At 38.2% G+C, this 15,734-nt stretch overlaps 1 protein-coding gene across 1 annotated transcript; it reads right to left on the bottom strand.

Annotated features, from left to right (window-relative positions):
* Window positions 1-665: 665 nt before the first annotated feature.
* On the bottom strand, window positions 666-14,848 carry MTX3 (metaxin 3). The gene is made up of 9 exons (XM_047088475.1): window positions 14,768-14,848; window positions 14,190-14,259; window positions 13,745-13,821; window positions 12,693-12,785; window positions 11,998-12,180; window positions 11,779-11,855; window positions 11,116-11,273; window positions 9,780-9,868; window positions 666-6,043 (listed from the first exon to the last, which is right to left on the bottom strand). Exons 1-9 carry the CDS (start codon window positions 14,846-14,848, stop codon window positions 5,933-5,935), a joined length of 939 nt encoding a protein of 312 aa, XP_046944431.1. The 3' UTR covers window positions 666-5,932.
* Between the last annotated feature and the right edge of the window lie 886 nt (window positions 14,849-15,734).

The following is a 15,734-nucleotide window of genomic DNA, read 5'->3' on the forward strand; positions in this document are numbered from 1 at the left end:
GCTCATCTTTATGCAATTAACATAAAAGCTTGAGTACAGCCTTCCTTCTCCAAGAAAAGAGACACGAGCAGTGCAAGAGAAGTAGCCAACAGTCTAAACAGAGAGGGGCCGGCACACCCTTCTCGACAGTGCGTGACTCACTGACGACTGACGCAAACCCTGGCAAGCCATTTTTCTTGATTTCCAACAACCTGAGGCACGTAAACTAAATGATTAAAAGGCATTTCTCTGAATGTGCATGAGGAAAACTGAAGAATCAGAACAGAGATCGAACTGCTTTTCACATGGCTAGATGTTCACCGTTACACAACTCAAAACCAAAGTCCAGCTTTCTATCAAATACATAATCACAGTGTGGAGTTCCAAATATGCAACTGTACAACTGCGGAGAAGAAACAAAGAGCATCCTTATGCCCTATTCAAGATCTGGTTTTATACTTTGAAAGGAGATCAAACATACTTAGTCCTCTGACATTTAGAAGTCTAGTGATGTTTAAATTTTTTAGGCTATAGAAACTGCTGAGAGAACCCCTAGGTGGCTAAGTCGGTTAAGTGTCTGACTTCGGCTCAGGTCACGATCTCACGGTTTGTGAGTTTGAGCCCCACGTTGGGGTCTGTTCTGACAGCTCAGAGCCTGAAGCCTGCTTAGGATTCTTTGTCTCCCTCTCTCTCTCCTCCTTCCCTGCTTGCGCTCTCTCTCTCAAAAATAAAAACATTAAAAAAAAATTTGTTTTAAAGGAAACTGCTGAGAATTTTATGAAAACTGAAAACCCTCATTCTAGAAAATGCACACAAATATGCAATCCTTGTTTAGAACATGTCTTCAGTACTAGACTAGAACTTGAAAATATTAAATTCTTTTGCTTGGTCACTGACACAACTGTAAACTTTCTACAACACTGTGTATATGTGCATGTGTGTATGTGTGTGCGTATGTATTTATAAAATCAGCAGCTTGTATGTGGCTTTACCACTACAAATCCCATCACCTTTTTGTCACTTTTAAAGCACAGCCAAACATGGTTTGGAAAATTGTTCTGGAATTCCAAGCTGGTTCCCTCTGTCTCACAGACACCTGGAACCACCAGGTCACACCCTTGTGCAGATGTTCCAAGCCAAATGGGATTCTAGGGAAAAGGGATGACTGACTGACCAGGGGCCTCACAGGTGCCTAAATAACCAAACTGTTTAAACACATGGCCACCCCTCTCTCAACTTCAGGGTCCAAGGGAGTCCTGACCTGTCTTTCCATTTTATCACCACTCACTAGAGCAGCACCTAACAACAGGAAACCTTTGCAATGAGCGCAAACAAGCAAAAACACTCCAGGGCAGCATTTCCCCAAGTATGCTTTTCATCATATAAATCCCACAAGACCTACTTTAAACACACACACACACACACAGACACACACACACACACACACCCCAAAAACCACATACAATAAATCAGGAAAATAGTGTATAAAATGCAGACCTTTGCTGGAGATTGAAACTACACAATAGCATTTCAAAGGTTCAGAAAGGCTCTAGGAACTTAATGTTGTCTAACCAAGCATTTCCCAAACTTTTTTGACAACAGAACCTTCTATTGACGTAATAATGATAGAATCTGCCAAAACCCACCTACTTCTCCAAGAAACTAAAAGATGTTTTTGAAAGATCTTACAGTATCATTTCAAATGAACAATAATCACGATGCAAAAACACTTATTTTTCTGTGAACTTTTTAAAGAAACTACTTTGTTTTGCTAAGAATGCTCTTCTATCATAACAAGTCCCCTTCCTATACAAGTCCAGCTCAAAGTTTCCCTTTCTTAGAATACCTCCTCACCTCAATCACAGTGGTTTTAAGTCTAGGGCTGGGAAGCTGCGCCCTGAGCAAACAGTACATCCTGAGTTTTGGACCAAAATATTTTGCAAACCATTAAAAAAAACCAAAACTTCATCTTTACTTTCAGAGTAAAGCAGCATTCTGAACCTCCAATGACACTTCAATTAAACTTTTGAGGATAAAAGGATTACAAACCTTTAGTTCATGTAATGAACAACGAATTTCTTCACAATCTATTTAAGAAAAGTGAAAACACCGAAAAGCACATGTATATTCCACAGGGCTGAACAAGAAAAAAAGGCAAAAGCTAATTCTCAATGCCAACAATATACACAAAAGACGACAATCACAACCCAGATTATACTCAGTGGCTCTGCTCAGGATTCCAATTATATAAATAACCAAACCAAGACAAAGTCAATTACTAAATCCCTATGAGCTTAGGACAAAAAACACAGACTGCACTTGCTTCATTAAAGCCTGGTCCTCATGTCGTCTCGTCACACCGTGTCATTAGAGATAACACAGCAAAGCAAAGGACTACCACATGAAGACACAGAAGGACTGTTTTGAACGTATTTATCCTTGGAAGTAAACCCAGGTACCATAGGAAGAAAATGACACTATTACAAATATAAAAACCAGAGCATATTTTATAGGGAAAAGGAATTCTTAGTTTTAGGTTATTGTTTTTTCTTTTCTGGTGAAGCAAAACAGATCTTTAGATAACCATTTATTACAAACCTGAGTTGTTTTTTTCTTTAAAATTAAGAAGGAAGTAAATTATATTTAATTTACATTATGTATTTGTCAGAAACTGAATAGTAAATACTGTGTTTGGATCATTAAATTTAAATTGTAGTTTAGATAATGATACATTTACTTACTTTTAAAACTCTTTTATTTTGAAATTATAGACTCACAAGAAGTTGCAAAAATACTACAGACTCTGTTTATCCATCACTCAGCTTCTTACCTTTATTTATATTTTGGCTTTTAAAGGGTTAACACTTTTGACAACATGAACAACTGTCAAAAAACCTAATAGGCCTGATGAACACATATTCTTGGAAGAGGCTCTATGAAAACATACTGCTGACTTCAAATACCACTTTTATCACATGAAGGTACCTTAAAAATTGTTTTTCTGAGATTCTGTCACTGTTACCAATCTCTGCCTCTTTTGATGTCCAATGGTTTCCCACTTTTGCAGCTTCTGAAAACTTTAACTTAGCTGTTATTGAAATAAGCTCCCTTATTCCTTCATGTTAATATATCTGGCAACATTAAATGAATAGAAGTTACAAATAGAAATCAACATGCTTGGATTTATTGTAAGAATCTTGAACTCTCTAGTATCCCCAAAATAATGCAAACATACCTAAGCTGGAATTTGTCAATGCCAACCTTTGTAAGGGAAAAAACCATTGTGAAGGAATGACCATCCTCAATGCTCTCTACAGGGTATTTACTGTTATAAGAAGTGGTGGGTCTTATGGATGACTGATGACAATGTGTTGATGAGGGATCGTTATCTTATGGGAATTATCTGATGAATTTTCTAATCCTATACTAGCACCAAACATAAACACATAGTCCCTTTTATCATATTCCACCATCACATCCAAAAGAAAATAGCTCACAGTATTTTGTTTAAGACTGTGGGCCATCCATCTCAGCAAACTCAAACTTTATCCAAAGCACATCCTGCCAGGCTGATCGCAAATTCTCTTCCCAATCTGGAAAGCTGTTCCTTTCTAAGAGCTTCCTATATGTGTGGCTGCTCCCTGGAGCAGGTTATACTCAGTTATAGCTTCCAAGCATCTTGTTGGCCAGTCCCCAAAATGCTCAACTAAGTAGCCCCATATATAAATTCTCACTTATGTAAATCACATTTTGCATCTTAGGAAAGGTAGTCTGGAAACATCAGACCCTACCTACTGCAAGGCTAAAGGCAAGTCAAAGCAGGAATGACCAAAAAGAAATAAATCATATTTACAGTTGTCTTTGCTACTAAAATATGACAAATCCTTGTCATTCTAAAATGATGTCTTTTCACTAAACTTTCAACACATGAAATATTACAGTATGATTACTGGCTGAATTCTGTGTCAAAAGAACATGATCTCACATTCTTATAAAAATTTGAACACATTTCTTACCATGGGCATTAGTAGTTTTACTGACAGAAAACTGTTACATAACCCAGTATTACTTTGGACTGTGACCATGGAGAAATTTGGGAGTTAAATTTACCACTTGATTTTAGAATCTGTTAGGGTTGGTATAGCTCTCTCTCCCCCATTTTTTAGTTTTCCAAAAACTAATTTTAATTGTCCTGTTTTATGTATTTGACAATTTTAAGCCACTTCAAATGCTTCTTAGAAGGTTTAATATAAATCATGATTGAAAATGATCAACTCTAACTACAGCATAACCAGATGTCTGATTAATGTGTTAACCACCCTTCTCCAATATACATGGACCCCAGGGGACAATAAAGTCCTATGGTAATGATTTTCAACATAGAATATTCATACAGGTTTTGGATGCTGGAGTCTAATGGAAAATTAATACAAAACACACAAACCTGTTGTATAAGTAATGTGAAACTCATTACTTTCCCTAAATGCATCCAAACAGATGAACAAGATTTTGAAGATTACCTTGTTTCTCATTTAATTAAAACTTTCAAGAAAAAATATTTACAGTGACTTAAAGACTCCTGTATAATACCTAATACATGAACAAACTGGGAGGATGCGGGTCAAATACAGCTGAGCTCCATTCAGCTCAAATTAGGGGAGTCTCTTGACTACAAAACTGTTTTCTTAACACGGGAGTTTCTGCAGGATGTGATATGATTTGCTGAGCACCATAGTAATCTTTTAAGACACTAATCAAAAACATGAGCCCATAATTAAAAAAACCCAGAAGTGGTTTTAGGACAACAGGAGCACCTCAGCCACTAAAGTATGCAAGATTCTATTCTAAGCAAAACCACCTGCACAACAAATCCTTCAACAGTTCAGTAACCAATAAGTAGAAAATGTTCTTTAAAAACTATTGTTATCTCCGCATATTCCACTGGATCATTCAACTGTTGTAGTTTAACTATATGGAAAATAATAAGTTGCCATAACGCTTTTGACTACATGATAGGCTTCTTCTGAAAGAACACTGGTCTGAACCAAGCCTGGTGAACTTGGACCAGGCACACAGTAGGTACTTCTATTACTCTGGCTGAGGAAGGTCTAACAACTGGGCAAATTCCAGTAAGACTTTACAGCCTGGCGTAATAACGATGACCAACATACTCAGTTCCTGAAATCAATCCAAGAAAGAGATTACTAAAGTTAAAAATGTACTACAAATACACAGGTCTAAAGCTGCCACATTTGCCCAATAAACTAAAAGCGTCCTTGCCAACCTTAAATTGAACACATCAGCAAATACCAGAAGTGCATATAGTCAGATGAATATTATATGTAACCACCTTTGATATTTATATATATACATATATATGGTACTAATCCTCCCAAAAGATTACACTTCTGAGAGCATAATTAAAAAGCACATTCCTCTTTGTTTTTTAAATAGACTTTTCTGTTGAAGTGAATAGAATATTAGAATATTACATTTTTCCTAATGTCTAAAGTCATCAAATTTCTAAACAGAAGAAAAAAGCCTCAAAGAGCCACATATTAGATATTCAAACTGTTCTAAGAAAACAAAATTAATAAAATAACTTGAATAAATAAGAGTGCACATTCAGAACAGAATTCTAGCTTTTGGTCAGCAACATATGAAATAAAGGCAAAAATCTGCCAAGATTAAGGCAGGTTTTTGGTTTTTTTTAATATACAGTACAATATGTTTTCTTTGTTCCCCAAGTTCATTTAGCATTCACTTTGATGTTATCTAAAGTGCACTGCCAGGTCAAAATACAAGCTTCCTAATTAAGAAAAAAGAGATGTCATAGAAAGTTTCTTTTTAGAGTCTCCCTTATACCTACTAATGGCATTTTCTTTTTGCCTTCACACTTAGTGTAAGAGATTACTGCAATAATCATGACTGTGGACACAAAGCATGATGACTGTCAGGGTGATAGTCGTTGTAAGGAATTATTTTCATCTTCTGCTGGAGTCAATTTGAGTGTTGGCAGTTTCCGAGGAGGAAGTTGAGGGCTTTGGCGAAGATTGTCATCCATCTGTGGGAAGTACAAAAAGTACATGTGACTGATGGCTGTGGCACCACTTTCGTGGACTGTGACCTCCTCATCCAAACTATAGCCTAGAAGAGTACAGAACCATATGGTTCCAGGACTGCTCGAGAAACCTTTTTCTTACAGATAATCTCGCAGGAACTCTAAATGTCATACCTCAAATACCAGCTAACTCAGTTTATGTGTACAAGCAATATTGCTCATCCTTGATGCCTTTGCAAAATTATAGCAATTCCACAAAATGAATATTCTACTGAACTCAACCACATCACAACTGGATTTAAGAGGTCTCCTAGTATAGTAAGTGGAAAAGCATTACTTCTGATACACTAAGCTCCAAAGTTTACTAATTATGTTGATCATTTGATCTTCCCAACACAACTGTGAAGAAACCATGGAAGACGATCATTCCCTATTTTACGTAGCAGCAAAACGAAGCTCAGAAAGGTTAAGAAATTTGCATTAGGTTGCAAAGCTAGTATCAAAAGTTGAAATTAAAACCCAGGTCTTTTTAAAAATTTTTTCTTTAACCTTTATTTATTTTTGAGACAGAGAGAGACAGAGCATGAATGGGGGAGGGTCAGAGAGAGGGAGACACAGAATCGGAAGCAGACTCCAGGCGCTGAGCTGTCAGCACAGAGCCCAACGCAGGGCTCGAACTCACGGACTGCGAGATCACGACCTGAGCCGAAGTCGGACGCTTAACCGACTGAGCCACCCAGGTGCCCCAAAACCCAGGTCTTCTTATTCCAGTACTATTATTCTTTCAACTGCACCCCACAGCCTCAGTGAAAATGACCTGTACTCCCTTCAAAAAGACAATTTCTTTTAGGCTGCAAGTATTTAGACCATGGGAAGCTAGGAAAAGAGACAGATAGAAGGAGAAACTATTTAGACCTAATCCAGAATTCCAGGTATTCCAAACACCAGATCAGTTCTAAGCCTGCTCTAGAAAAAGAAATTACTATGGAGCATATTGAGAAAATGTCCAAGAGTTTCAGACTTGCCCTCAGGAGGACATTAGCATCCCTGGAAACACTAGGAGAGGAATCATTTAGAACTGAGTCAGGCTGGTGGGAATGCAAACTGGTGCAGCCACTCCAGAAACAGTATGGAGGTTTCTCAAAAAATTAAAAATAGAACTACCCTATGACCCAGCAATTGCCCTACTAGGTATTTATCCAAAGGATACAGGTGTGCCGTTTCGAAGGGAAACATGCACCCCCATGTTTATAGCAGCACTATCGACAAGCCAAATTATGGAAAGGTCCCATATATCCATCGACTGATGAATGGATAAAGATGTGGTATATATATAATGGAATACTACTTAGCAATCAAAAAGAATGAAATCTTGCCATTTGCCACAATGTGGATGGAACTACAGTGTATTATGCTAAGTGAAATAAGTCAGAGAAAGACAAATATGATTTCATTCATATGTAGAATTTAAGAGACAAAGCAGATGAACATAAGGGAAGAGAAGCAAAAATAATTATACGTTACTTATATATAAATAAGAAATACATATATATTTATATATGTATATACATACATATATACATTTATGTGTGTATATATATATTCCATGTATATATATATATACACACACATATATATATTCCGTGTGTGTATGTGTGTATATATATATATATACACACACACACACACACACACACACACACACACATATATATGGAAAGAATGGAGTCATACCTTACAAAGCTACCTTTCAACCAGAACACCCCACAAACAGAGTGCAGGGTTCACAGCCTGGTGCTGAGCTCTCTATCAGCTCAACTTCAAAAAAGATTTGAAAGCAGTTGCCGCCAAAGATCCCACACCAACAGCAAACAGCATCTGACTACCCACTTGATAAACAGGCTTTTCCAGAGTTTTGATTATGTGCAGAGCAAAACTCTCCCTTATCTCCTCCAGATGCTCTTATAAAGCACAGAGGAAATGTCTCAGCAGAGATACAAGCAGCTTACAGGAAAGGAAAGAGTATAAAAGATTAACTTTTAACTTTCCAATGGAAAAAAATATTCCCAGTGGACTGCTTGAATCAACTGGGTTGTCTTTTTTTTTTTTTTGTAAGAACTAAGTCCCCCAAACACTTTTTTTCTTTTTTTCTTAAGCTCTAGATTTTCTGCGCAAATGGCGAACAGTAGTAGCCAATAGGATTTGCTGCTCTTATGTCCTGCAGCCAACAGTGAACCACACTGAAGAGCAGATATGAAACAGGGGTGGGAAGGAGAGTGCCTGATTTAGAGTTAGGAAACGTTCACATGCTGATAATGACCCAAGATCAAAGTGTACAAAGCGGTGACAGGGCCTCTTGGGTTCACCTCCTGCACATGCAGGTATTTCGTGGTTCCCTTTACATGTCTGTCATGAATTTGCCAAATATAGAAAATGAAAACTGTATTGGATAGCCTTCATCCAGCAGCTAAGTGTCGAAAACAATCTGAGTAATCTTTCCATTATCCACACCTAACACTCAATATCTTTCCTCTCATGGGATTTACTGGGCTGGGCTAAGAAGACAAACTTGGCATTCAACGAGCCCACCTAAACTTTAATACTGGTCTTTTACAGTTTTACTGCTCAGTCCTACTCACTTCTCAAGTTCTAACAACACATGAGATACTCTACAAAGAAACAGAAAGGTCATTCCAGAGAGTGACAGAGGTTTCTTGCTACTAGTACTACTAGCACTGGATACATAATTTCATTCATTTGCAGCTTACTAACTGCAAAGCCCATGATGGAATCCAATTTGTAGGGTTCGAATCCCCTTTGCCTCTCACCACCTGAATGATCTCGGGCAGGTAACATACACTGCTCTCCAGGCTTCACTATCCTTATCTGTAAGATAGGACTGACGGAGTAGCTGCACACACAGCGGCTGTGAGGATTCAATGAGGTAACTTGAAAGCTCATAGGACACAATGCCTGTTATTCAGACCTCAAAAACTGCTAGCCAGTGTTATTAGGCCACATTGCCTCATTAGTTAGTGAAAGAATGAAGTATCATTCACTGGCATAAGAAAAAAGGAAGTTGATCAGACACTTGGGAAAAAATGAATCAACTCTCTTGTATTTTTCCAATTAGAATCACCCTTGAAATTCCCACTACTGGCGTGAGTGCTCTCTCTCTCTCTCTCCTACCCGCTTCCTCAGTATCTCTCTCTCAGCAAATGAATGCGACCAAAGTGGCAAAATACCCACAGTGATGAAAAACTGTGGGCAACAATTAGAAAAGAGAAGGATAGAAGAAGCAAAGCAAAGCAGTTTATGTAGAAGAAAGAAAAAGACATCATAGTGTGATTAACAAGAAAGGACCAGCACTGGTGCTTACAATCTCAAGAAATGTTAACCTTGGGAGACAGAAACAGACAAGCAAGAAGTGTGTTTGTTTTGTCTTTTTTTTTTTTTCTAAGCTAGGCTTTTGGTCTCCCAACTTGAAAAATACTAATTATGTGGTAAAAATAAGCCCAATACCACTATCAAAGTAATCGAACCACTACTGGCTTCAAAACACTATATTATATACAACTGTAGTAAATGTATATTTGAGCAGCTTTATGAAAAAATAAACTCTTTAAAAAATAAGAGGGTAAAATAATGCATATTAACTATATACAATTAAAGTTACAATATTAATTTCAGAAAGAAAAATACTAAACTACTATAAAATAATGATTGAAGTAAACTTGACCTTTTCAATCAAGTTGGATTCCTTATTTACAAGTTGTGTGAGTTTCTGCAGATTTGCGTCTACCGTTTCTTGACCAGCAGGAGAGGTGCCTAAGAAGCCAGGACAGAAATCAGAAAGACAGAAAATTTTGAAAGTCTTTAAAGCTGTTCAGACTGAAAGAATTTTGAGTCTATCCACCCTCCCAAGTACACTGCCCTCCAAAAATAAATAAAATCAAGCAAAGAGAAAAACCATTATGGGTTCAAAGGCAAAGAGGGATAGTAATGCTCCAAAACCAAACGTAAACAAAAGGACTAAATTTGTCCATGAAGTAGACAGCCAAGTGTTATGCAACCAGCCAAAGTGATTAGTAAAAGAGCACAATGGTCCTCATTTCCTTCTCCAATTTGAGCTGTACCTTTTCCCCACCCGTATCAAATAGGCCTTTAGTCACAGCTATTTGGATAGCTGTCTAAGGCAGGGACTCCCAAACAGCTATCAAACAGGCATCCAAAGTATTTGGAAGAACTTAAAAAATACAGATTTCTGGGCTCTACCCTGAAGGGATTCTAATGCGGTATCTCTGGCTTAGGACTCAAGACTGTATATGTCCTCCGGCCAGGTTTGCTAATCACTGCTCCAAAGTAACAAGGTTGAAAGTGATTTAGTTTCATGACTCACCCCTCTCTCTCTAAAAAACATATAAACCACCATGAAAAATAAACTGTCCCTAAGCCAGCTATCCTTGTACCTGCTGTTTCTTAAAAGGACAATTTCTGCCAACTCTCCCAATACAAATTTAGTATCCCAATCACTTACACACATGGCCCACACACCCAAGGAATCATATCCTAAGTGACAGGTGCCCTCTATTTACAATACCTCCAGTCTGATGCAATCAGTTTTCAAGTAGTGGTATCATGGGAGTGTACCTCACCCAAATCAATCTGCTGCTGATTTCTGTTCACGCAGGAAAATGCTAGAAGCAACATTTAAAATAATTGCCCATTTGCATTAGGATAGATGCTATCTTTCAGCAGGGACTCAATAAATACCTGTAGTTAACTTTTAGAAGAAAATGATCCACTTCAAAGGGGCAATATTTAAAGAAGAACAAGAGGCAAGAAATGTATAAAATCTAGAAGAATAGGCAAAAGGAAAATATCTATTTCTCTATTTAAAATAGAACTAACACATGGGAATAAAGTTGGAAAAATAAAATTTTTTCAAATGCTGTAAGTCAGCACTTAAAGACGATAAACTTCTTTAATAAGTCATGAATTTTGCTTATCCATCCTTAGGAGAATATGCAGATACTCTACGCAAACGCAGATTAGCTGAAGAGAAGCCAGCTTACCTCCAAGAGTAAGCTTAAAATAACTATTTAGGATGTCATCACAAAAGCGGCACAGGTTGGAGAGCTGTTTCAAATGTTCTTGTAATTGAACTTTAGGAAAGCGTATTTTATAAAGAGGTGCAAGAAAACCAAACACGTAGGCATCCAAGGTAGATGGCCTAAAAATAAATTCAGGATTTTTAAAAAACACATAGGAAAATATTAACTTGGGATCATGTTAAAAATATTTTTTCTCTAATACATTTACCAATTCTGAAGTATACAATATAGTCTTTTAGAAGGTTTACTGCACATGTAAGCTTATAAAAATGATGTAATGAGGGTTTTTTAAAAAAAATTTTAATACTCTAACCATTTATTTTATTTAGAAGAAAATTAACTTATAAATTAAAAATTCATCTTTACTTACAAGTGTTATATGAAGATATGAGACAGAGTGGGGATAGTCTTAGATATTTTAAATTCATATATATAGCATGTCTAGTCAATTTTTGATTACCATGGACAGAGAAATTACTATAGTAATTCATTAAATCTTTTTTTTTTTTTTTTAAAGCAAAACCTCATGGGTGGGAGGGGTGGCAAGAGGACTTGCTTTAAATAACTACTCATGGACTATATGCATACAAAACACGAAAACGATTTTTAAGGGAATGCACTCACGTATCTCCAAAGAAAAACTGAGACGTTCCCAATCTGTTTGACAGAAGATTTAGGCACTCCTTGGCATCTCTGTATATCTAGTAAGGATGAAATTACAACTCAAAGGTAGAACAGATGCTCTAGAAGTCCTTCTAAGCAGGCATCCAGGATGTTCATCTCTGCTGTCTCTCTTGTCCCTCCCCTGGAGGGACCTTGCTCTGAAAGTAATCCCAACCATACCTGAGCTTCCACTTCTCGGAGGTGGTAAAGGGGAGGCTCTCCTTTAGTCAGGAGAATTCTATTCAGTGCTCCCTTAGACATCCTTCCAGGCAGGATCAAACTCAAGGGAAAAGGAATTCGTGAAGCAAACCATGGCTTTGTCACAGCAAAGTAATTGTCACTCTCAACCCAGAATGTGTGAAGCTACAAAACAAAACAAACGAAAAACGCAAGCATGTTCTTTTATGAAAAGAAAGGTCATTTAAACAGTGTGAAAGTTTTGAGTAAATATCCTTGTATAAAGTGGCTTCATAAAACTTTCCCAATTAGAATGACTCAAGGATGAAGCAAGATTTTAAACACGTGGATTTGTTGATTGCTATATCCCAGGCACCCAGAACAAGGCCTGGCACATATGTGCTCAATAAATATTTGTTGAAGGAGTGAATGATAGTTAGCTAAATTCTATACATGGAGGAACAAACTCTGTCTTCCACAAATAATTTTTATTTCCAAAATGACAGTATCTTTCATGTTGTTTCATGTCTTAGCTGAATGTCTAACAGAACCCAGTTTCACAGTAACATGAAAGAATCAAAATTAATTCATAAATGAAATTTCCTCCTTTAAGCCTTTTTCACTATGTTCCTTCTAAATAGATTAAAGCATACTTTTAGTAGGTCAACTACAATGATGTAATATTCACCAATGCTCACCACTGCAGGAAGAAGCTTCTCTTCAAGGAGAGCAATGTAAGCCAGTGTATCTGCCCCCTGTTTTGCTGAGAGTTCATAATCAGCATTATATTTCTATTAAAAAATATAAAACCAAAAAACTTCAGAAGTCAAGGGTATCCCAAAACAGTGAAGTTAAATTAATTAAGATTCCTATTCTTCCTCAAAAATGGCAAATATGATATTGAAAGGCATAATGATAAATACAAATTCAATGACAAATGCCGTTTAATGCAAATACAGTTCTTAGCACATCCCGCACACAGTAAGGTCAATAAATATCAGCTACAATTTTTTATTAATTGATATTCTGTGATTGTTTACGACCTAGTTTAGCGCATGGCATGTTGTACCAACAATAAATAGAAGTTATTACCTTTAACAATAAGGAAGACGTTCTAATTGGTTGCATTTTTCCCCATGAAAAAAGAAAGAAAACCTTCCAAGTTAGAACAATTCTAAATTTTGTTGACCTAGGATTTATTTTTTCAAGAAAAGTATTGGCAAAACCAATTACAACTTTTGTATTTATAAAAGTCTTTACATGTTTAAACATTTTGTATGCATTATATAAATCTTTAGATGCTCACACATTTTAGATACCTTACTTCATGGGACATTTAACTGCAACTCTCCGGTGAAGCGCTTTTTAAAAATAAAATAGGTGCTAGTTGATGGGAACTCAGATGCCATATGCAGCAGAAAGTGAGTGGCAGCTTTCACTCAAGTGATAATCATATCAATAAGTGTAATCATAAAGATGGCTTCATTGAAGAACCTGCCTATTTCTAAACTTCAAGAAAATCCAAAAAAGTACATGAAAATATAAATTGAGTGTTCCTCACTACATGACTTTCAAATCACAGTAAAACTCATGATTCAGAGCGGTAATACTCAAGTCTCTTTTTATGTCAAACTCCAATTGTCTACTGAGTTGGTAAAAAAGAATTTAAAAAAATTCCCCAAACCTTACAATGTATTTTTTTTAAGTAACATGTAGGGAACAATCTACTTCTTCAAAAGGAACCACCCACCTGTTTTCTCAAAAAGTTTAGTATTTTCGCAGGCTGAGAAACAATGTTGTCTTCAGTTGTCAAAATTGGTACATCTCCTACAATCAAAAACAGTTTACATACAAGGAAACATTTCTATTTGCTCTGAAGAGATTGCAGTCCCCTAAAAACCATACCAATTGCACATTCGGAGGGGGCAAAATGAGTAAGCTCATCTTAGTTTTTTGCAATTTCACAAAGCAGTTGTAGAGAACAGTGCCGTATTTCCATTGATCTGACTTGTACTTTACAGTATTACTCAGAATGCCCAAACCGTAAGCAACACACAGCCAAAGTTATGGTAAGAAGAAACTAAAACCCCAAGGTACTCCATGGCTATATGCTTCATAGCTTTAAATTCAGATATGGAGGTTGGGGGGCGGGGGGAAGTCTCTTAAGAGAGGAGAAAATTGTGTTTACACTGTACCTCTTGAACCTCTCCAGGTGTTATCTATGACATTGACTTTCAAGGGTGCACCAGAAAATTTGGCGTAAGCCTGAAACAAAGTTGGTAAGAAAACATTTAGACTGAGTACGTAGTGCAAATCTGCAAGCACCTTTAATTCACAGCCCGGTCGCCCTAAGGCAGAAACTCCGGACACCGGGGCTGAATCCCTCTCCGGAGGTCTAGCCGAGGAAGCGCGCGCCAGCTACCCAGCTTTCGGGGACTTTGTTCCCCCAAAGGTCCGGGGGATGCAGAGCGGGGCGCGTGCGCAGCCTGCTTTGTTCTTAAGCTCCACCGCCCAGAAAGCTTTGCAAGGCTGAGTGGGCTCGCAGGCAGGCGGAGAAGCCTTGACTCTCCCGCCAAGGCCTCGGCGGGGTCACAAGCCAGGCTTTTGACTCCACGGGAGGGAACCCAATGTGGTACAGCGAGAAGCGCCCCGGCCGGTCTCGGCCCTGCAGCGCCGCAAGGAACCGCGGCGAGCAGCGGAGACCAGGCCCAGCCAGCCTCGCGCTCTGGCCCCGCCCATCTTTCCTGCGCCCTGGTCCGCGAGGCGGCCTCACCATCACCACCAGGGACTCGCTGTGCACCGATGGGAGCCCCCAGCCACCTCCCCAGCAACTGAGCTCCAAGGGGGCCGCCATCTTGCCGGGGCCGACCTTTGTTACCCCGGAAGTACTTAAACGCTCAATTTCCGGCCCGGTGAAACACGGGGCGGGGCGAGAGGAGGGAAGGGTACCTTTAGACTGTGAAATGCGTCAAGAGGTGGAGGGGTTAAAAGCTCTCTTAGCCTCAGCTTGGCCTGATGGCTAGGAGTCTTGGCCTTTGAGTTAGACTCCCCGCCCTCCCCGAGAGTCTTAAAATATTTATAGGTACCTAAAGTGCTCCCAGCCCTTTGAGAATTACTACCTTGGGCTTCAATTAAGCCATCTGTAAAATAGACATGATTGTTGTGTTTAAAATTATGACACAGGGAGAAATAATTTGACATACAATAGGCACTCAATAGTTCAACTCTTTCCTCCTTATATTTGGCTTTTGTCTCTTTCCACTCTGAATTATGTCACCCTCAAGTTCACTTGGTCTGCTCTCCTTAAAAGTAATCCTATTCCTGAAATTTGTGAAGTGAATTGCCTTTTTTCAATCTGGAATATCTCCTTTTCCCTGCCATTGCTCCTTCAAAAGTGACCTTAGATGTCACCTTCTCCGGGATGATTTTACAAAGTTAGGAAGTTCCTTGTACATACTTAAATTGTAGCTTCTATTCCATACAGATTTTTTGCCTTTCACTATCCTTGAAAACTCCTTGAAGATACAAAAGGACTGGCTTCATAGATGTGAGACCTGTGCAGTCACCCAAGGCCCCATGCTTAGAAGGGCCCACAATTGCCTTACTGTTCTGCTACTATTGTCTTGAAATTCTTAACTTTTGAACAAGAGCCTTCCATTTTTATTTTCTATTGGGTCCTAGTGATTGTAAAGCCAATTGAGTCTGTGGGCATGAACTAAATGTTTGTTTTTTGGTTTTTG

Source organism: Lynx rufus, unplaced genomic scaffold (genome assembly GCF_022079265.1).
Source record: "Lynx rufus isolate CCGP_SWC_20201006 ecotype Redwood Valley unplaced genomic scaffold, mLynRuf1.p SCAF_1, whole genome shotgun sequence".
NCBI lineage: Eukaryota > Metazoa > Chordata > Mammalia > Carnivora > Felidae > Lynx > Lynx rufus.